Source organism: Fusarium poae, chromosome 4, assembly GCF_019609905.1.
Source record: "Fusarium poae strain DAOMC 252244 chromosome 4, whole genome shotgun sequence".
In the NCBI taxonomy this organism is placed as follows: Eukaryota; Fungi; Ascomycota; class Sordariomycetes; order Hypocreales; family Nectriaceae; genus Fusarium; species Fusarium poae.
This window is the reverse complement of record NC_058402.1, coordinates 993,508-1,016,041: the sequence shown is the minus strand read 5'-3', so window position 1 is coordinate 1,016,041 and position 22,534 is coordinate 993,508. Positions and strand designations below refer to the sequence as shown.

At 49.2% G+C, this 22,534-nt stretch overlaps 7 protein-coding genes across 7 annotated transcripts; 4 read left to right on the top strand and 3 right to left on the bottom strand.

Annotated features, from left to right (window-relative positions):
- Positions 1-2,885: 2,885 nt before the first annotated feature.
- FPOAC1_010439 (uncharacterized protein) lies at positions 2,886-5,253 on the top strand (the record flags this gene model as incomplete). Its single annotated transcript, XM_044854830.1, has 3 exons — positions 2,886-2,967; positions 3,028-4,857; positions 4,910-5,253. 3 exons carry the CDS (start codon positions 2,886-2,888, stop codon positions 5,251-5,253), a joined length of 2,256 nt encoding a protein of 751 aa, XP_044702143.1.
- Positions 5,254-6,660: 1,407 nt separating this feature from the next.
- Positions 6,661-7,925, top strand: FPOAC1_010438 (uncharacterized protein; the record flags this gene model as incomplete). The annotated part of the gene is made up of 3 exons (XM_044854829.1): positions 6,661-7,305; positions 7,360-7,590; positions 7,644-7,925. 3 exons carry the CDS (start codon positions 6,661-6,663, stop codon positions 7,923-7,925), a joined length of 1,158 nt encoding a protein of 385 aa, XP_044702142.1.
- Positions 7,926-8,392: 467 nt separating this feature from the next.
- Positions 8,393-9,231, top strand: FPOAC1_010437 (uncharacterized protein; the record flags this gene model as incomplete). Its single annotated transcript, XM_044854828.1, has 3 exons — positions 8,393-8,686; positions 8,747-8,865; positions 8,916-9,231. The coding sequence occupies 3 exons, from the start codon at positions 8,393-8,395 to the stop codon at positions 9,229-9,231; spliced, it is 729 nt and encodes a 242-aa protein (XP_044702141.1).
- Positions 9,232-9,936: 705 nt separating this feature from the next.
- Positions 9,937-11,243, bottom strand: FPOAC1_010436 (uncharacterized protein; the record flags this gene model as incomplete). Its single annotated transcript, XM_044854827.1, has 2 exons — positions 9,937-10,618; positions 10,669-11,243. The coding sequence occupies 2 exons, from the start codon at positions 11,241-11,243 to the stop codon at positions 9,937-9,939; spliced, it is 1,257 nt and encodes a 418-aa protein (XP_044702140.1).
- A 4,549-nt stretch (positions 11,244-15,792) lies between these two features.
- On the bottom strand, positions 15,793-17,557 carry FPOAC1_010435 (uncharacterized protein; the record flags this gene model as incomplete). Its single annotated transcript, XM_044854826.1, has 4 exons — positions 15,793-16,086; positions 16,137-17,171; positions 17,223-17,297; positions 17,354-17,557. The coding sequence occupies 4 exons, from the start codon at positions 17,555-17,557 to the stop codon at positions 15,793-15,795; spliced, it is 1,608 nt and encodes a 535-aa protein (XP_044702139.1).
- Positions 17,558-19,291: 1,734 nt separating this feature from the next.
- On the top strand, positions 19,292-20,143 carry MRT4 (mRNA turnover and ribosome assembly protein; the record flags this gene model as incomplete). Its single annotated transcript, XM_044854825.1, has 3 exons — positions 19,292-19,482; positions 19,541-20,020; positions 20,080-20,143. The coding sequence occupies 3 exons, from the start codon at positions 19,292-19,294 to the stop codon at positions 20,141-20,143; spliced, it is 735 nt and encodes a 244-aa protein (XP_044702138.1).
- Positions 20,144-20,830: 687 nt separating this feature from the next.
- On the bottom strand, positions 20,831-22,348 carry FPOAC1_010433 (uncharacterized protein; the record flags this gene model as incomplete). The annotated part of the gene is made up of 4 exons (XM_044854824.1): positions 20,831-21,510; positions 21,749-21,854; positions 21,906-22,033; positions 22,087-22,348. The coding sequence occupies 4 exons, from the start codon at positions 22,346-22,348 to the stop codon at positions 20,831-20,833; spliced, it is 1,176 nt and encodes a 391-aa protein (XP_044702137.1).
- Positions 22,349-22,534: the final 186 nt, after the last annotated feature.

Genomic DNA, 22,534 nt, shown 5'->3' with positions numbered 1-22,534 from the left:
GCTGAAGGGGTCAAGGAGAGATATAATCTGGACCCCTATTCTTTCCCTATTGGACAGGTTAGTTGAGGTCCTGAATTATCGTGAAATTTCGATATGGACCTCACCGCATCGCTACATACCCTATGTCTACTATGGCTTATGCTTGGATGGTGATAACTACATGGTAATTGTGAGACTTGGAGGCCACGCACGCATAAAGAAGATCCCCACCACAGTTTATGAATTATTGCCCATAGAAATGTTTGTTGTTGATAGATACGAGAAGCTCTCATAAGGATAAGATACTTACGATAAGTTACCCTCTGCCACAAGCCTCTCCCTGATTTGGGGCTGTTGTTATGCGGGTGATAAGTAGCCCTAACCTGGTTGGGTTTGGTGTTGCGGGCATCTGGACGATCTAGGTCTAGCCAAGGAAGGGGCCGCCCGCCTTGGCTTGGAGAGCTCCTTAGCTGGGAGTTGAGCAGTATCAAACCTTAGATAGTACAGCACAAGATTTGCACTGCCATCTGCTTAATATGGAGTTAGATCAATCAATGACCGGAAACCGACATTTGCGTTGAATGCTGATATAAGGACCGAAAGCATAATACAAACAGCGGGGTTACCAACCAAGATACAGACGATTCATCTCGATGTCACTGATCCTAGCAGTCTGTCTGTACGACACTCGGGAGATGTGAGCCCCCCTCATTGTACCAAGTAGCGAGGCAACACAGAGGTAGCGGCCGGCCAGCCAAGCACTGGAGCTCGTCCATGTGCGGTTGCAGCCCGGCTTCGGGTTCAACAATGAACAAAGAAAGTTGGCGCAACAGTGAACTTGTCCTATGAGAGACTGATGGTCTGCCAGTCAGCAACTTGTTAAAGGCATATCCAATCGCGTACTACCAAAACTTCCACAAACACCTTACACAAAAGACACCGACTGGAAAGGAGAATGGCGTTGCCTTTGAGGCAATGTGTATAGCATACATGTCGTTGATTGGGAATTGGCCAAGATTGACTCTGTTGAGCTGGACATCGTGGCAATCCATAGACCAAAGATGAAGTGGCCTGTATTTTTGAATATCCTAGTATTTATTTCCTACATTTTCCTTCTCTGCATCTGTAGACCTTGAGCCTCTTTGTTCCTCGTCTCCTCGTCTCTGTCCCCTCACATATTGCACATCTCGACCCCTGCAGGCTGACATTCACAAGGCCTTGTCAAATATCCCAAGGTATCAGGCACAACCATAAATAAAACAACAACTTCAACTACTTGTAACTAACTATTGCATTGGTCAGATCCCACCCGTACACTATTGAAGTGCTATTCAACTGTGACATCCCCCTGAACCCCCAGCATAACCATAGCGAAGTACAGCAAAGAGCATAGAGCTATCCTCCCTGCTCACCAATACCCTTGTTGACAGCCCTCTTTAAGCATATTTCTACGCTACTGCTCCACATCCAATACGATTTGTATCAAAGAGCAAAGAAAGGTAAGAAAGAAAGGGCACATACAGCAAGAAACATACGCTTGTCTCGCCCATCATTCCTCTCTACTCACCGCACACGAGGATTCCCTCTCCCTTGTCCCCAAGGAGGGACAAACACCAAAGGGCCGTTCTCGCATCTCACCAGCTCCGTCTAACTCGACTGAACCCAGGCCCGCACATTCCGACGACGGCGTGCAACGTTGGTCTTGCCCTTGAGTCCATCTGGACAACACAAGGCAAAGAAAGGACTCACGGGAGCCTACATTTCTTATGAAAAGGCGCCATACGCCCGCCTAGTTCGACCTGTAGGTGGCCGCACCCTCTCATCTTTAATCCACGTTGGTTCTCTCTAGTACATCTCACCGATCAACCGTTTTTTTCTTCTCTGTTCGTTTCTTATCTAATTTTCGTATATTTTGCCTTTTAGAAAGGAATAATTACCTTTACCAAATACCACCGCACAAACAAACCTTAACGAGTGGCCCTCTTTGTTGCCTGGGAGGGTTCGAAACCTTTTGTATCTGAAGAAAAGTAATTGCCAACATTAACTTTTCCAAAATACATACAACCATACATATAAATAACCTGCTCATCTCTGGACATCGCTCTCACTCCAATACGATCAGCACAAAGGACGAAACGACCCGTACATCTTTGGACGCCCCTGGACAGATTACTCCATATTATCCAGGATCCTGCAACATTCCTAAACATATTCCACACGAACCCAGGCTATTGACAAGCACATATATCTGGGGACGGAACTGCAGACACACATCGGCGAGTGTCTATTTTTTTTTAACCCTCTTCAAACTTTTCATCCGCTCATCATGACTCAACGACATTGGGAGGTAAGTTGGTAAAATTATTTTTTTCTGTCGTATCTATTTGTATTTCTACCCATCTACCCCGCTACAAGGCTCCCTCTCCATCTCTACCGGGTATTAAGTTAGTGATGCCCTCCCTCCACTGTCGGTTCGCTTCAAGGGCCTGTCGTTTCGCTTGTCCTGCCTGGTCTAGGTTCTGGTCCCAGGTCCAGGTCCTGGTCTAGGGAGTGCGACGTCAGAGATGCTCGTGTGTTATACTGGAAAGTCTCAACCAAATGCGTCAGAGTCAAACTAGTCTAGTAGTTACCTGTGCACGTCCAAGTCGCTGCCACCTTCCCTTGACCTCAAATCTGCACTACATGTCAACTAAAAAAATATACCTACCTCCTTCTCCGTACCTGCCTATGGTCTTGTTGGCCCTTACTTCGACTCACTTATGCAACCCCAAACCAAACCCGATACAAACATAAACACCATCCGCACAGCATCAAAGCATCCCGATTCTCACATCGATTATCAAACATTAATATCATTCCCTCCTTAGGAGCGTGCACCTGGACGGCCTTCCCGTCAACCGAATCACATGAGCGCAGATTCGCATCCCCCGCCATCTACTTTTGGCGGACATTCTCCTTGGGGACCCAACCACTACCGGTCCATGCGAGGTATGATATCGTTTATATATTCTGTCAAAGGTGGAAACACATACTTACTCCCAGTTCTAGACAACGGCGACCGATCACACGGTCCCTACCCTACCTCGGGATGGCCCAGAAGTTCCGATTCACCACCACACAGCTCATCCCCGAATAACAGATCAAGCCGAGCTGACACCAACGACATGAGCTACCCTGTCGAAAACTTTCCCCCATCGCGAACAACAGAGAACTTTCTATCCTTCCCAAGGCAACATGCCCCGAGGAGCTCTCAAGACTTGAGGGATTCGAGCAGCTATGGCTTCCCAAATGGGTTGACAGGTGGCCCAGCTTCTCGACAGGAGCCGACCCATGGTGCCTCCCACACTCCTAGCAGTTCAATCAACTCCCAACCGGCAATGCGCTACATCCATTCACAACATGTGCAGACGTTGGCCCAGCAAGCTATGAACCCGCAGCAAGCGCAGGCCTTGAATATGCAAGCTTTTAGCTTCAACAACGCTCAGGCTCTAGACCAACAGTCCGCTCAGTTTTCGTATCACTCGAACAGCAGGTCCTCTTCGTCCCAACTCAACCCTGCTTCTCAAACCTGGAACCAAAATATCACCAAGAATCACGCCAGCAGAAACAGCCTCAACATGGGTACTGACCTAACAAGCGGGCCTTCCTTGGATGATCAACTTGCCGCCATGACTCTTATGGATCAGGGTAGCAGCACCAACACGATCGCGCCCTTCTCGAATACGTGGAGCACGAGAGACTCCGGTTCTCAGCAACCAGAGAATCAGGGTAACCGTCATATACTGAGCCAACCTCAATTTTCAACCTCGTCCAGATCATTTGGCGCGCAACCTGCTCCTTACGGCCTATTCGACACCGCTGGGTATCCTCCAAGCATGGTTTCCACAGCCGCAGCAATCCCTCCTCTCATGCATGGAAGCAACTTTGGGAATGCAGTAAACGCACAACGACATCATAATCCATCCGCCCCAGTCCGCCACCCATTCTCCATACAATTCAGTTCTACCATTGCCAACAACAATAAGAACGTCCCTTTCCATGCTGTCTTTGGCTGGGTTGTCATAGCAGCCGGTGATTGTGAAATATCAAGGTTCATCCAATCCAAATTGATAACCGCCAAAAGCGATGAGAAGGACCGAATGTTCACCGAGATTGGCTCGGACATGATCAGTCTGATGAAGGATCTCTACGGAAACTACGTCATCCAAAAGCTGATTGAACATGGTAGCATGACTCAGAAGATGAGCGTGATTGAGACAGTAAGAGGTCATATTGTCGAACTGTCTCTGAACACGTTTGGCTGCCGCGTGTTCCAGAAGATTGTGGAATGCTGTCCTCACACCCAAGTTGCTGCAATTCTCGATGAAATTCATAGTTACGATGTCCTCAAAGTGGTAATGTATTCCGAGACTGGAAACCACGTCATCCAAAAACTCGTTCAAGAGATGCCTCAGAAGGATGTCAAGTTCATCACTGTGGCCTGCCAGGAAAATGCAAGAGAACTTTCAGAAAACCAATACAGCTGCAGGATTCTCCAGCGAGTTCTCGAGAAGGCCGAAGAGGACGACAAGAAGAAGCTTGTGGCAAAGCTTAGTCCCATGATGCACGAACTTGTCACCCACCAGTGGGGCAATTATGTTGCTGGCCATATCATCCAGAACAGAGGTCCTGAGGATCGGGACCCTATTTATGAACATGTCATGAGCAGGCTACTTGCTCTTTGCCAACACAAACTTGCATCTCACGTGGTCGAGAAATGCATCGTGCACGGCACAGATGAACAGCGCACTCGAATCCTCGAGCGACTTTGCCCGGTTGACGATTCTGAACAGACGTTTGAAAACATGTTCAAAAACCAGATCGGAAACTATGTAGTTAGTGAGTACTTGTATTCCTGTTTGTTTCCAATCATCCAACTAACACAATATAGCGAGTTTGCTCAAGCACCTCAAACGGGGAACCGTGGAGCGAGCCGAATTCAAGCAGAAGATCATAGTTCAGTATGATCTTCTCAAGGCAACTGGGAGGACTCTTGAGAAGCTCGACAGGATTTTTGAGGAGGACCGGCAGATGGAGTCCAGGGAGACAAAGCTTCCGAGTAACCTTCAAATCGAAGTTGACTCAGCCGGGCCAACTCCAGTGTTGACCAACGAAACCAACAGTCCTCAAAGCGACAGTCTCCCCAGCGCTGACGCGAGCACCATCGAGTATCCTCGCATCAACAAGAAGACCATGGGGGCAAACCCACGGGTTCGAGACGATGATGATGCATAGACGCCCTAACGGACAACGATAACGGATTCACCCGCATTTACGGACACTTGCTTCGCACCCTATGTTACAAATAGATCGGGAAGTTTCAGGATACATAACCACAAAAACTTGGGGGTACTGCATGGACTTTGGACTAGGACTGGTACCTGGTCATGAATATACCACCACCCAAGGTGTCTAATACAGCAGAGGGCAGAGGAGGAGTATTCACCTGGACATGTTTACAGCGATCTGGGACTCAACCATACAGCGGGGCAGGGAATTACCACACAATTCCGTTCAAGCGGGGGAGATTTGCAAAGGCGTTCAAATGGGTTTCGGTGTTTTCGGGGGTTTGGTCGTTTTGTTTTTCTCTCATGTTTTTCTTGTATTTTGTATTTTATTTTCTTTCACTTTGCTGGTCTAGTTTTATTTGGCTGTGTCCAGGTTGACCTTACCTGTACTGAGGTTGGGGTGGTTGCAAGGAGGGGGAAGGAGACTGCCGGTTGGAAAATGGTTGACAGTCTGGAAAAAGGTCTCTATGAACTACAAAAATGGATACAGCAGACAGTCAATAATGCGACTGGGCGTTGCAGCAGTAGTGATATACGATATTAAAGAATTGTCTGTCTTTGCTCGTAATGATTTGTGACGTGATAGTCTAGATAATAGACTAAAGAGCAGTTCTTTTAACGAATAGGCATTAGATGTTAATTAACGAGGGTTCAAACTTGATACTTTGAGTTAATTGTACAAGAGTTGGACTTTGTCAAACAGATGCCAGTACGAAGCTTGAGATGACAACCGATGTTAACCTGATTGTAGTTTTGAGGTTTTCAGCCTTGCATGCCATATATAAAACTTAGAGTCAGGCTCGAAACAAGAGTCACTATAGCAATGTGCTGCCCCCTGGCTGAAGCCTAGGTATGTAGTAGACCGACCAGTCCATACATACACCAGATATACAAAACAGTATCTGTGAATCTCCTGTTTTCTATCTAGGTAGGCAAGGTTATATAGATACAGGGTGGTTGGCACATAATTGTACAAGTCGACGTTGAGATGAATCCCTAGTGGTAACGTTTAGTTAACCCCTGCGGCTAACATCGGTTAGTAGTTAGGGGGGGACCCTAGAAACATCCATCACCCTTGAAGCTAACTATTTTGGTAAATAGGTAGCTATGACGCCGCCACGTGCAGGTGCAGATGAGAAGCCAACTCACTCTCTCAGGGATTGCCGATCCCTGTTCCGACCTAGATTCTCAAATTAACCCTTCATTAATTCACGACACTTATTCTAGTAGTCAGGAATGGGGGAATTATAGCTCATTCCAACACAATCTCTACCGACACGAACCCTTGTTTTCATGATTCAACTATTCAACACTCGGTAATCATCATATCTCTTGGAGGCAATCGTTGCCCGACATGACAGCCGCCGCCCGACTGACCTTCCTGAGCCCACAAGTGCTGCGTGGGATACGTCTAACGCCTCGCTCTACAGCTGGTTTTGCCAGGCATAGAGGCACCTTTGCACGGAGGAGAGGAAAGGCCATTGAGCCCCAGCTTCTAAAGGCAGACCCAACACTGAGCCTTAATACCTCGCATCCTCTTATCAGCGATAGCGCTATTCGTCCTCAACCCGAAACATCTACAGAAACCCAAGAACAATCGCAATCCACGCCAGACAAATCAGTTTCGACACACGAGACACAGCAACAACAGGGCATTGCATCGACAAACAGCCCGCAGAACAAAGAAAATGAGACAGCCGAAGAGGAACGTGCTAGAGTGGCTCGTGAAGAGGCGAAGCAGAGCGGACCTCTAGAGGCCGTACTACACATGCAACCACCCGAGACGAAGACGAAGACGAAGACGACAAGACCTGGCCCGGCCATGTGCCCACCACCATACGTCCACCACTTTGACAGTTACTCGCTTGTGAAGCATTTGCAGGAGGGAGGCTGGTCGCAAGAACAGGCTACAACTTCAATGAAGGCCATTCGAACGTTGCTCGCCGAGAACTTGGAAATTGCTCAATCAACTCTGGTTAGCAAGAGCGATGTTGAAAATGTGGGACACCTCAGCACGACCATCAGCGTAACAAACACTAACGACAAATACTAGGAAACATATCTATTTACTGCGGCCTGTTCAGAGTTAAGCACCGAGATCAAAAACAACCGAAGGCTCGAAGAGGAACAACTACGGCAGCAACGTACACACCTACAGCACGAGGTTGATATTTTGGCACAAACACTGAACCAAGAGCTTCACACATTAAACGACAATGTACGAGGCTCGTTCAACGATCGTAAGATGGCTGTCAGGGAAGAGCAGAAAGTTGTGGAGAGCGCTGTATGTTTACCCTCCGATGTCGGCCGGAGCTGGCCAACTGACAAACGTTCCAGGTTCAACAAATCAACTACAAAATCAGCAGTGTGCTTAGTAGCGATGCAAAGTCCGAGATTGAGGCTGTGCGCTGGATTCTCATCCGTCGTTCTGTCCTGGGCATAATCTTCATGGCCGTCTTAACACTGGGAACCTTGAGATATGCCACATACGTGAGCCACGAGCGACAAAGAGAAATGGATCGCATCAAGAGAGAGGAGGAGGAGAAGAGACGAAACGGAGGAAAGCAGGATCGCACAATCGATGCTGATGCGGCAGCGATTTTGGCCGCCAACGGATAAGAACTACACCGTACATGCGACGAACACTTTTTCCTTGACGACACATTTCTTTTTGTTTTATAACCGATACCCCTATAGATTTTCTACTGGAAGAGTAAAACGGGCTCTTGTCACAAAAAAAGAAGGCTGCATCATGGTAACCTTTGGTGGGAGTTGCATGAGCTGATGACAGAGAGCCTTTAACAATGTGGGATAAGGGATAAATGGTACATATATATACGGCATACAACGGGCTTTGACAAGCCAATTCCATAGACGCACATAGACATTTTGAATATCAATGACCAGATTGACGCTGGTCATCATGAGAACCTGGCAGTATTTTGTGTATCATGACTACCTACTATTGAATGCAGCACGTGCTAAGATAAATTGATTACCCCACGCGTCAATCCGTCGCGTCAAAGACAAAGCATCTCCAACACCATCACGTATATATTTCACAACCCTGACCAGCCTCTACACCAATGGCACCCGAACCTCCCGCACAAGCCGAAGTGGCCCAGCAAGAAGTAGAGCAACAACAAACAGAACAAGAAGCCCCTGGGAGCCCTCCCCTCCCCCAGCGTCACACAGCCGTATCCCCCGGTCCCCGCGCAGCGCGTCTACAAGAGCTCTATGCGCGATCACTGAAAAAGACGCTGGGAAAGGTCGGCTGGCAGAATGTCGCAGGGTGCTACCCTACTATTGCGAAAAGGGCGGAGGGTGTGCTCAGACAGGTCCAGGGACAGATGGTTGATAAGTTAGGCGAGAAGTGCGAGGTACGTATTATCGGACGCATATGAATGAGCGAGGAAAACAGCTGACATGATGGAATATAGAAAGAGTTTGAGAATATCATGGTTTCGAGACAGGTTGTTCCCAAACTGAATGACCTCGAGAGTCTTATTAGCGATGCATCGCGGCGACGGGCAGAATCGACGACCGAACCACCAACACCGTACGTTACTCTCCAATACATCCATCACTTCTATGCTAAAACTCATACAGACCTCATGTGCTTCCTCCACCCACTATCCTCGCCGCCCATCTCACGCCTACACTCACGGCCCACCAATCGCAGCTCAATGCACGCCTACAAACGACACAATCACAAAACGCACTGTTATACGATGAAGTACAACGACAAAGAGAGGAGATTCGAGCCCTACTTGATACTCTAGAGGCTGTGGTAGCAGATGTCCAAGGCGCGAACGATGCGCTGCGACCAGTTGTGAACGATGTTGCTGCCGAGACGAGGCAGGGAATTGCAGCCGTTGAAGCGGCAAATGGAGGAAAGCAGGGGCAACAAGGAGGGACGAATTAAACAAAACAGATACTCGAGTAGGGAAGGCTGTATAGAGCTGGGTCATGCTGAATTTGGAGTCACGGAACGGCGGATTTTGCCAAAGGAGTACGATACCATCAACTTTTGTTTTATATTACGAAGCAATGTTCAATAATGATCAATTGTTCTACAGTCAAGTATGTTGGGTATGTTTGATATGCCAGTTTCTTTTGGAGGCAATGCCTCTCAGGGACAGATATATATATATGAACTTATGTAAAAGCCTGTCGAAGCAAGCTATATATGCAAGAAATGATGACAATGGGGTGGCTTACAGACCTCCGTCATGCCGGTCCCCATGTCAAAGCCGCCAGGAGCTGGTCTAACAAGAAAGCAATAAATCAAATGTAAACTCCGGTCCATGATCGTAAGCCATCATCACCATTGGCTGATGCAATCCACAGCCTTTCATGCGCCAGATATGCAAAGGAGCTATGTACGGTCGTAAAAAAGACAAGATGTGAGGTGCAGTGCCTCCGTTTTCGTATGTGAATCTGTGTAGTGGGTGTTCTAGATTGTATAAAATGTTGGATCAACCATAAGATAGATGTGTGTGATGTCGTATGAGATGTGTCCGGTCCAATTGGTGTTATGTGTAAGAGAAAGAGGACATAGTAAAGTCGGTAGGGAGGAGGTAGTGTAATAGGGGAGATGTTTATATCATATATGCGTATAGCCAAGACCTTAGATGAGTCTGTTTTCGGTATGAACCGTTTGCCAAGCACCAAAGTAGTCGATCTCACCATAGGCTGGCGGTAGAACCCTGACAGTTCGGCCAGTCGTCCAATCAACATAAAACTTTTTGCCCTTATTGATGATGTATGGCGTTTTGCGGGGACTTCGGAAAAGAAGGTTGCTGTAACAAAGCTTGGCATACAGCAAATCGTGAGCACTCGACCACTGATGTTCTGGTATCCATTTTCCGTCGACAGGGTCGATGCCCATATTGTTGTATGACGTTGTGCTGAGTCGTCGGGCAAGGTCTATCCGAGGAGGAGGAGGTTCTACCACTTCTTCTTCATCACCTTCAACCTCAATTTCAGGTTCAAGCCGGGTTTGGGATTCTGGAGCCAAAGGTAAAGATGAACGAGTCTCGCTTGTTGTCGCTGATATTTCTTCAGAGCCTGTTTCAATTCCTAGCTCCGACAAGTCGATGGCCGTAGCGGTAGGTGACTGGCCGTGAAACCAACGGATTCGTTGTATCCGGGGTATAGACATATCGCGAGGAAAGTCTCGGTCTTCCAATGGTAGGGCGATGTCGATGGCTGCAAATAGACCTTCGAGCCATTTGTTGAACGTGCTCAATTCGACACAGCACAAGAGAAATTGATCAGTCTCGGCTCGAACGCGGATGGTATATCGCCGTCTTGATCATGTTAGCAAGTCAAACTCCATACACCAATCACATTAGCTTACTTCTTATAGTCGGCAGCGATACCAACATCCGCATACAGCAGACTATACGTCTTCTCAAGCTTGCCCTTCTTCACCCATGGAGGGTTATCTGGGTTAACAGACGGTCCATCGTCGCGCGTCCTACCCCAGCTCCAAGCCTTCTTGGTGCCATAGATGTTAAGCGCGGTGCCATTCAGACAAACATATACGGGATACCATTGACGATCTTCGGCCCTCTTTATCAAGTTTTCGATTTCGTGTTTCTTATCAAAGACGCCCTCTAATGATATTGAATTGTTGTAGGCGGGAAGCTTTTCTTTTCCTGTATCCGGGTGAAGTTGAGTTTGGCCGCCCCCGCCAGTCTTGAGCTCCTTCTCCTTCCCCAGAATATCTCCATGTTGGGAGACGTCCGATGTTGTCGACGGCGGATCTCGCTCTTGCTGGTACGGAGGCGGCTGGGAGGGTCGAGGTTGGTTCGTCATGACACGCTGATAGTGAAGGTCCTCCTCCATTGAGACACGCCGCCTAAGGGGCGGCGAGGTGGGAGCGATCGTGGATGATCCATCGTCCTCGGCCGTGACCCTGCGGAGGTCCATTGGAGGGAGACGGGACTTATATGAAGTCGAGTAGGGTCCCACGACCGGCCGTTGCGGAACGGGAAGGGCGCACGGGGTGACTCTCTGGTCTGGGGGCGTGAACCTCAACAAGCATTGACCGTAGGAGTCTCCATAGAGGACGATAGGCTGAGGAGGTTGATCATTCCGACCCGCTTGAGGTTATGTGGAGAGAGTTGTAGAAAAAGACTGGAGTGAACCAACAGAAGACGAGGTTGAGAGGATCAGAACAGTCAGCACGGATCCACGAAGAGAAGCATCTGTGGAAGAAGGTCGCACGCAGGGGTCGTGGATATAGGATCGTGGATCGAGGGGGGTGTGGGCTGAGCTGGAAGACGGGGTTGATGGGATACCGGCAGGGCCCAAACAAGACGTGCCTCCGTCCGGCTTCGACGGGGTATAGAAGGGGAATGGAAATGCGGCGGCTCTTTTGTTCGAGTGACTAGGCCTGGGATCGAAAAGTCAGGGCCAGTACAGCGTAGAGCGACGTCAGCCGTTTCGAAGGGGCCCACGTAGAAGCGACCTCAGATGAGAATTGGAGGTGAGAGTGGAGCGGAAGCTGTCGAAACGTGAGGGTGTGGGATGGGAAGGATATTGAAAGCGCCGGAAGAGTGGCGAGATGAGGCTGCCGTATTGGACGCTACTGTAGTTTTTTTCGAGAAAAGCGATTTCGCCTAAATCGAATAATCAGGTCAATCACATTAGGATCTGATGCGACAGCGCCTTGATTGGCCTTTTGGTCTCGCTGGGTTGTGGGATGCGGATGTGATGCGATCCGCACTTTTGAAGAGTATCAAATGCGTGCTAAATGCGCCGAATTTCCGCGCGCTGACTGCCGATCTCGCCTGTACTAGTGGGCGTTTCTGTCTGCTGGGCGTAGGGCTCTGCGTTCTTTTTGTCTGAAGTGGAATGTCTGTACTAGTTTGTCTCCGATATGTGATGTCGAGATTGAAGAATAGTCCAAGATGAGATGTCGTTGGTGATGCCAAGTCCAGGGTTCTCCTCTTTCTTCCCTCATGCTTGGCTTATTACCAGTTGAATCGTTTTAATTTTGGCTCATGGGTCGGGGAAGGAGCGCACCTTGATCGTTAACGCCCCCGGGCAAGGCAAGCACGACACATGGTATTGCTTGCTTTGACGGGGGACCTGACTCTGGCTCTGGCTTTGGCCTGCGCCTGCCCTCTGCCCTCTGGCAGCGTACCTCATGTTGCAGGTTCAAAAGGACCACCTTCCCGTCAAAAGGTCCCGCGCGACTGGGGTCTCACAAGCCCATAGAACCGCACGAGGAAGTTGCAGCACACGGCCCCACCGTCCTCAGCCAGCGCCGCTAGTAAAGAACGGGTAGGTACCTTTCTCAGGACGGATATCGGCACAAGGAAGCAACAACAAAAGTCTTTCTTGGCGTCCCACGCTACTTGGTTGCGCGAGACTTTCTATCCACTATCAATGCAGATAGACGTTGTATTGTAACATCAAACTATACGTTTCAACAACTATGATTATCGTCAACAGCCAAGGCATAGTCCCGACTATAGTTATTGGTCATAATATGACAACGGTAATTGCCGTGCCCAATACCGTGCTCAACTGTACCTAGCAAATCTACGATAGAGTTCAAGCCTCGCTTGCTACGTTCTATCCAACGTACATAAGCCACGTTTGACGTCTCGGCCGGGTCGAGACTGTCATGTCCGGAGCTTGTCGCTACAACACGAAACCGACATGCAAGCAATTAATAGCTGCACATTGAACATCCAATCGCACAAAAGTTCTGAAAAGAACATAATTTTCCTGGCTCTGGATTCATTTATCCCAGACGCCGCAATAATAGTTCCGCAAGGGAACTTGCAACCAACGATACGTAAGGATACGAATATAATAGAACGGACCTTGTTGGGTAACAAAAGTGCCATTTTTACCGTTTCGAAAAATAACTGTCAAAGCCGGGATTTGATTCGCTCTCTGCAGGCGACCCAGGCCTCTGGGAAAGGTACAGCCCGCAGGGGTCTCAAATGTTAGCGCGATACAGAGTCCAGCTACAGAGCTCTTGATTGGCTAATACATATACCTATATGTCAGGCTATTTTTCTATACTGAAGGAGGTATTGATCTTCGACTTCTAAGCAATTCAAAGTCTTAATCTAAGCTAGGCTGCAGGCTGTATATATAGAAGGTAGGTGGCAATGTGGCAAAACGAAGTCTCGCGCTAACATTTGGAACCCCTGCGGGCTGTATACGTACTCCTCCTCAAGTTGAAGCAGCTTACCTCATACCCTTAAGACTCTGCTCGGTTTTCTGTGCTCAATAAAGGAACTTTTGGTGCCGCCATTGGCACCTTTGATAGTGGGCCCTCCCCGTCTGGGGTCATGCTTTCTCGGCGTCTCTTTATGGATTGAACAAAACGGCTCCACCAATAATCTACACGGGTATGTATGTCGTATGTTGCTGTTATTTTTATTATACATCGTCAGCCATTCCTCCCAATTTCATAGCTTCATACAAGTTGACAACAAATCATGCGTTTGCATACTGGTACTTGATCGAAAGAACATTCACTCATTGTGAAATAGTGCACAAAATCCAATGCAGCCTGAAACTCCGCCGTTCTCGAATCGGAAGACTGCTCGTAGGGCACAACATTTCCGGCCTGTCTCCGTTGAAACCTCCCGTCTTACTGTCCATTCATTTCTCTAACGGCACACTACCAAACACAAGAGTTGGAGCAGGGCCGATTCGAATCTCCATTACGCATTAGTGTTGCGGGGAATAACCGGCGAACGTTTGTTTAGCGACGTTGATGATCAAGATAATCAATGAGCCATACGTATGCATGACTTGGAATGAGGGTGTTGTATCACCTTGAATGTCGGCAGTCGAATTGCTTCAGGACGATCATGCAAATCTCACACGGTAATTATTCCTCCGAAATACGTGTCAGCATCTTTCGAGATGTGGGAGCTGATCATTACTCCTTCTCACCGAATACGTAATGATCATTGACATAAAGTTCCTATTTCATATTTCAATTCGAACTTGAATGAAGCATAACTAGGAAAACTAAAGTTCACAAGTCAGGTACATGACTTGCGTAGACACAAGCCAAGATGCTAAATCTTGAGACAAGCTCACCGCGTTGATCCTCTCCCGTCTTGGCTGCAACCTACTCTCTTCATCTAAAGAAATTCCAAAAGAAATGTGATATCCCCAGCCACTGTCTCATATATCGCTGATCGCCTAATGTACTCCCCGGATCTCTCGGCATCATCACTCACCTCATTTTATGAGCATGCCTGCAATACCTCGAGCGATCACTGCTCACATGACAATAGCTCTTTTGCTCGCTCTTCTTTGTTGGCCGGACTAAAGTATGAGTCTGCTTTCAGAAGGTCACAAATAAGCGGGCGAACGAGTTACGAGAAAGCTTTGTTTCCCCATACACGGCGTCCCCGGAAGAAACCGAACAGCACACCCTGCGCTGGGTAGACCTGGATATTATCGGGAGACAATTCCTTCAACCTTTGAATATCACGACCACACGTGCAAGTTCACCGTCACTGGTCTTCGACTTGCCTAAGCAGGGACTATGTAGAAATTATTACAAGTGAGTATCCTCTTGGTTTGCAAAAGTCCCTCCATAACCCGCTTGGCCTTTGGTCAATGCTTCCATCGTTACAAAAGAACCTTGAGGAGCGCCAGCAGAAAACGAACCGGTCGACTTGTTTGGCCCACGAGGCTCAACAAGCTTAACTTCGGATATGCTTCTCATTTCATCCGTGACTTGGCTTTGTTGATGGATATCGCATGTCGTTGCCAAGTTTCCGATGGCCCGACGGTTCGCCTTATGTTACGTTACTTGGCATGACAGCACTCTTGTTGGAAGATTTCGCATTCACTTGCTTCATCTGGCAGCTTGGCTCCGACGTTAGAAACCAAAAGGTACTAATCATTACTTGCACAGTAAAAAGTACAGAACGTGGTCCCTGTTAAGCCCTTTCATCCAGGCCTAGACTTATTCCGACATGATCTCCTATCACTATCCCTTCCTGATTGATACTCATCAATGTTCCTCTGCCCAGCCGGGCAGCCTCTATCGCCCGTCCATTCGCTTTTGTAAGAATACACACGGTCATTAGAAGGTAATGATGCCAAATCAAAGCTCCCAGCCATGGACCTTTCCCCCGTTTTTCGCTGGAATCCGTAACCCAATCACCGGCTGGAACGATCAGATGCAGATGCAGCGCGCAAACCACCGAAACTGAAAAACGAATAATCATGACTCCAGATTCCCAACTCCATCCTTACTCCCAAAGGGAATACCAAACTCCGCCTCCCCTTGCCGTGCCACCTGTCTGCTGAGCTTACCTTCCGCTTTCGCCCCCTGATGTTGAGACTTTGATGTTGTTTAGGTATGCCATGCATAGGCAAAGAGGTGACTACGCCTCAAGACTGTAGTAACCATACTGCCCAGTGTGCAGACAAACATCGAGACGGGTCTCGTGTTTGCCGTATTATATATACTGATTGCAGTTGCTTAAGCGTTCTGGGGCTGGGCAGCACCGCCACGGCCGCGAGCAGCGCCACCGCGGCCACGGTTCTGACCAGAAAAGTTGCCTCGAGAGCCCTGGCCACCAGATCGGCCACCCTCAGCACCTCCACGGCCACGTCCGGGAGCGGGGCCTCGTCCACCGTAGCTGGTGCCTCCGTATGCGTTGGCCTTGGGACGTCGGGCCTCAACGACGATGCTCTCACCGTTAACGGTGTGGGGGTTGGCAGCGGCAGCCGCCTGGTAACCCTCGGGGGTCTTGTACTCGACAAAGGCACAGTTCTATATCACATTAGCTTCTGCAGTGTGCACATTGTAAAAAAATAACATACCTTCTGACGGTTGATGTCAAAGTAGGTCAGTTCGCCATAAGCGGCGAGAGCATTCTTGAGATCGGCATCCTGAACCTTGTCTGTCACGTACTTAACATATCCGAGAGTGCCCTCCTTCTCAGTAGGAGGAGGTCCGGAAACAGACTGAGGTCGGGCTTGTCGCTTAGAGTCACTGCCAGCAGTCTGCCATCCGGCAGCCTCCTTAGGGGCAGCCTCAGAAGCAGGGGTATTAGCAGTAGAAGCGGGGGCGGCAGCGGGTTGAGAAGTAGGGGCAGAAGAAGCGGGAGCAGGAGCGCGGCTCTGGTTGACGGGAGGAGTCTTGGAAAGAGGAACGACAGGTCGAGGAAGAGCGGCAGCAGCTCGGCTAGCCCAGGTCATAGGCTTAGGGGGACCGGCAGGCTTCTCGGGAGCGGCAGGAGGGGCAGCGATGGGCTTGGATACAGGTGTAGGGCTAGGGTCCTTGGGCTTCTCTTCCTCCTTGACATCTTCCTCGGCCAGTTCTTCAGCAGCCTCGTCGGCAGTCTCAGCAGGAGCCTCAGACTTAGCCTCGGGGACCTTGTCCTCGGCGACTGATTTGTCGTCGACACTACCGTTGAGAGTCACACTGTCCTTAGACGTAGAAACCTCCTCCAGCTTGTGGTCGACAACCTCGGCATCGAGGGGTTGAGCAGGAGCCTCTTCTTGAGTCTCCTCGACAGATTTGGGTGCTTCAGGCTCAGCAGGAGGTGCAGCTTCCTCAGTAGCAGGGGCGGCAGTCTCCTCGGTAGCCTTTTCGGGGGTCTCCTCGGGGGCAGTGGTAGCCTCAGCCTCGGTCTCCTCATCGATATATCGGAGGATATCGTTCAGGACGAAGTAGCCGGAGGGCTGCTGAGCGAGGACAAAGGTCTGGACGAATTTTCTAGGCTCGGCACCCTTGTTGGATGTCTCGCCAATCACTTGAATAACAATATTTTCAAATGATGCTTGCGAGTCCACGTTGGATACTCTAACCTTGCAGTCTTGGAAGTCGAGCTCCTTGATTCGTTCTTGGATAAGCTGTGTTCTGGTTAGGAACTGCTCGAAGAGTTGACGATGATCAATACATACCTGTCGACCAACAGAGACGTTGGCGACCTCAGCCTCTTGACCGTAGACGAATTGCGAGCGCTTGCCGTAGAAGAGCTAGAACTTGGTTAGCATGGATCGTGGGTACAATATACGGAATTGAGAAAACATACGTGGAGCTTCTCGGGCGACTTGCTCAAGGTGTTGTAGTATTGCTCGACAAAGTACCAGCCAACCTCATCCTTGGACAAGTTGCTGTTGGCAGAAGCGGCAGCGGTAGTAGAGCCATCGGCGGCGGAGGTAGTGGGAGCTGTTTGTTGTTGGCCTGCAGGTTCCTTGTACTGGTCCTGTTGGGCGACGTTACCGTTGGAGGCCATGATGGCTGTTGTGATGTGAAGATTGAGATGGCGAGTGTGACGGGAGAGCGAAAATTAGATCGAGTGCGCAATCGGCGGACTCTCTGTATCGCAGCAACAGGGCAAACAAATACGTGAAAACGTTAAAAGAAATAGAGCTCTTATTGGAGATTCAAGCTCAAGAAGGCAATCGTGTTCGATCGAGGACGTATGGATAGACTCGAAAAAGTTGAGTCGTATCGAATCAGGAAGAAAAACAAGCCTGATGACAAACCGGGGTCAAGAGGGTTCGCAGGTCAGAGGCAACGACGATGTGGAAACGTGAGGGGCGAAGAGTTGAGAGGAGACGAGATGGGCCGTCGGATGGAAGAAACCCTGGAGACTGGAAGAGATAAAGTTATTGCGGGTTGATTGATAGTGATGGAAGAGGAGGAGATTCGAATTGTTTTACGAGTCTCTAGAATTGGATCGGGTCGGATGTGATGAAGTCGGGATGATGATGTGGTCAGTCAGGTTGTTGTTTGGTTCAGGCCAATTGTGGAGGGCTCGAAAAACCACTGGGTTTGCTGCATTCGCTGTTGCTATTTGCTCGAAGCTCAAGGTTGTGAAGTTGGTCTGTGCGCTACCTCCACAGTCACAGTTAAGTTCAGCTTCCGCGATTCTCGGAACGGCAAGTGTCATAGTTTTCCCGAGACTGGCCAAGTCCCACGAGACATTGCAAACAGCAATCAATACTGATATATGTTACCTATGAACAGAGTACTGAAGATATATGTAACCCAATCTAGTGAGACATATAACATTGTATAGCCCGATGCAGTAGGACTTAACAACTTTCGTACATACTCTTTCGCTAGAGGTTAGCCTCTCAGGGATCTTTGCGTCAGCATCATGTATGTAGCTTCGAGCATGGAACCCTGTCATTGCAGTGTTTTACAGGAAATAATTGGTGCATAATCTGAATAGAGCATCGTAGTGAAATCTTTGGTCTCAGTACGATATATGTGCATAGTTCTTGTCCTAATGCCTCAAACCTTTAAACAAAATATGACTTGGTCCACATTACATCAACACACGCCTCATAGAAGATGTCACTGAGTCAATGTCTATCTAAAAGAACCTCTATTGCATTTTTGACTCGGTTCTTGTGTGTTTAATACCCGCAAGCAACAGCTGTCCCTTGGGGTTAAAAACTTGACTCTGATATTAATAGATGAGTGCCATATTACAACTGTCCAGTCTGAACCACCAGCTCTATTTCTACCACCATTGATCCAGACTTCAATTTCTGACTCTTTCCCATCAATATTGCCAACATCTTTAAGCTTTTGTGGCCTGAGGCTATTTGATTTACCAAGTTGGTAGTGTTTCATGAACAGTCTATCTTAGTCAATTCTAACATACAAGTACATATTGTTGGTCTTATATCACAATAAATTGATATAATTCAATATCTTGAGCTGCCATTACTTGATACTATATACGCTCGAGGTGAATGATTGGCCTGGACCCTGGTTTCGGTGTAAACCAATCGCGGGGTCCACCGCCCGCCCGCTTGAATTTTTTAGTTCAACAACCAAAAAATTTCACAATCTTATCAGCGACCGACTCGAACTATCTCTGAGCGGGCGATATCTCAACCTCAATCACAATTCATACCACAACCAACCTATCTTTCAAACAATTCTCAATCTGGCCTCGAAACCGCCTAGAATCTGTCAAAGTAAAATATAATCAAGAAACAAACCAGCCAAAATGCCCAAGTCAAGACGCGCAAAGGTCGTTCACCTCACCCAGGTCGACAAGAAGACGCGCGAGAACAAGGACAAGCTCTTCCAGAATATCCGCGACTCTGTCCCCGAGTACCAGAACTGCTTCGTCTTTAGCGTTGACAACATGCGAAACAACCACCTCAAGGACGTTCGTCGTGAGCTTTCTGATTGCCGGTAATTCTCCCCTACCTACCTCTCTTTGGTCGCGGACGTTCAAACTAATTCTGTATAGTCTCTTCTTTGGCAAGACAAAGCTCATGGCCAAGGCCCTTGGTCAGACTCCCGAGGAAGCTATCGCTCCTGGAATTGAGGACCTCAGCAAATACTTGACCGGTACAGTCGGCCTGATCTTGACCAACCGTCCCGCCGAAGAAATCCTCTCTTACTTTGAGAACCTCGCTCCTGTCGACTTTGCCCGCGCCGGCGCCGTCGCCACCCGCGACTTCTCTATTCCCACTGGTGTTGTCTACGCTACTGCCGGTGAGGTTCCCGCCGAGCACGATGTTCCTCTGGCGCACACCATCGAGCCCGAGCTGCGACGTCTTGGTGTTCCTACCCGCATGATCAAGGGCCGAGTCGTTCTTGGTGACGAGGCCGGCCAGGGCGAGGAGTACACTGTCTGCAAGGAGGGTGATGTTTTGGATTCGCGACAGACAAGGTTGCTCAAGGTTTTTGATATGTGCATGAGCGAGTTCAAGGTCAAGGTGCTAGCGTAAGTTTTGACCCATCATTATTACAACTCAACATCGGAATTGCACTAACACACTCTAGATACTGGAACGCTGCCAACTCTGAAGTGACAGAAGTCAACACCAATGCTATGGACGAGAATTAGATAAGCTTACAACTGGGCAAAAAACGGTGCTAGCTAGACGTTGGGTTTGACATCTTCTGTTTGAATGACTGATACCAGCATGAAATTTTTATGGGATCTCGGCGTTGAGGGCCATGGGATATGGAGGGCATCATGTTTTACCAATTGGCCCGCCCCTGAATGACAATACGTACTTTAAAACATTCACGCAACTTGATGCTTCTTTTGAGCTATTATTGAATATGAAAACTCCTATATGATACATCAGAGTCGGCCTTGACAGCCGGCCTAGGCGACATTTTGGGGTCAGCAGGTTAGGAATCCTTACCCTGACCTTACCTATGCAGCATTTAATAGCCGGTTCAACAACGAACTTTCCTCCATTTTTTGACCATCGACTCCCGAAAAAAGCAAATAGACTACAATAAGGTTACCTGGCATATCGAGTCGACCAAAGCCTACCGCAATGAACCAGAAGCTGATACCGCGAACAAGTAAGGTGGCTGTCATGTCTCAGCGGGTTAGGCAGACAGCAGAATAAGAGGTCGACAAGTCCAAGTAAAAAATGCGCATCGCGGAATCTCATAGTCCTAGACCAGGGTTGTCGTTCAAGTGTCGTGCTTACCCTTTGGTGGAAAAGGGAACTGTATTAATGATTGAAAGATGAGATCGACAACCCACCACATGTTTGTCCAAGATGAAAACCGTTCAGTAACGTCGCAGCTTTCTGGGATCTTCGTAGCCACCATCATAACCGCGCTTACGGCCACCGTCGTCATCGCGAGGTCTGTCGAAGTCACGGTCCCTCTCGCGATACCCACCTTCTCGTCGGCCAATAGGTTCGTTGTTGCTTCCGGTACGTCGGTTCTCGCGATCTCCGCCGTGTCGGCCACCGTCACGATGGCCGCCGCCTTGTCTGTCGTCAAATGAGCGACCACCTCGAGAATCATACCCACCAGGGCCTCGGTCGCCCCTTCGGTCACCTCGGTCACGGTCACCATGACCTCCGTTCCTACGGTCGAAGCCGGGTCCGGAGGGAGCATCGCTAGGAGCTCCGTATCCGCCTCGGTCACCACCGCGGTCACTACCGCGACTGAAATCGCCGCCGCTTCGGAAACCTCCTCCACGACCGCCAAACCCTCCTCGGTGGCCACCACGTCCGCGTCCACCATCGAAACCTCTGGGTCCGCCACGGTAACCGCCTCCTCCGGGGCCGCCAAAGCCACCGGGGCCCATGGGACGTGAGGCCATAGCTCGAGTGTAACCTCGGCCGCCGAGACCACCACCGAGACGTCGTGGTCGCCAACCCTTAACGGTTCGGCCTCGTTCAACGTCTACCTTGATACGTCGGTCCTTGATGCGCATGCCATCACAAGAATCCAAAGCCGCTGCTCGTGGTTGCGCCGAATGGCGCAGGTGTCAGTCAATCTTACCCTCAATAGTACCTCGTGTGCTGAATGGATTTGACAAAAGAAAAGGAAGAAGCAGAGACGGGCAAGCTTGAGGGCCCTGTGATGTCTCGCTATATACTTCAAGAGAAGGGCAAGCCTGAGGGCCACGACTCAAAAGGTACATCCGGGGAAGAAAACAAATGGCTAGTCAGAGGGGGGAGGGGACTATATTTACCTCGCATATCCTTTTCGCGTTCGAAAACAACGAAAGCATAGCCTCGGTGGGGCTTCTTCTTCTTGTTCGGTTTCTCGTCGGCATGAGTATCGGTGACAATGCGAATCTGTGGTGTTATTAGCATGCTGTCTCATCAAAGCTTCTCGGGATTGCATACGCGCTCAATGGGGCCATAGCGACCAAACTCCTTTTCCAAGTCCTTCTCGTCGGCTTCATAGCTCAAACGCGCAACAATCAGAGTCTTGAAGGCATCGCCACGGATGTTGGTATCCTTATCAGGCCGGTCTGTATAACATGTTAGCTACTGCAAAACAAAAAAAGATATGAATCTTTCATACAATGCTCGGGCGCCTCTGTGACGAGGCTCTCCAATTTCTCCTTCTTCTCCCGCTTCTTGCGATCGCGACGTTGCAGCCAACTCTCGGTAGGGTGGTATACGTCGGTCTCCTTGTATTTCTGAAGCTCTGGGAGGAATTGGGCGACGCCGCTGATGGGTGCTGTCTTGCGGTTCTGGGGCGCATAATCGGGAGCTTCAACCCATCGCAGGGGTGGTCGCGCCGCAAACAGCGCGAGCAGGTTGGGGGGGAGCTTGTCTGTCATTTCGCTATCTCGACTTGAATCGGTATAAAGGTTCAGTGAGGAAAAGAGAGCGGATGACAGTATAGATGCGCGCGTAATCTCGCTGGATAAAGTTGATAAAAGCTCCACGCTGCACCAAGTTTAATTGAAGTTGCGCGACTGTGGAATGAAATTAGACTGGACTCGATGAGTAAGGGTGCCTGGCAG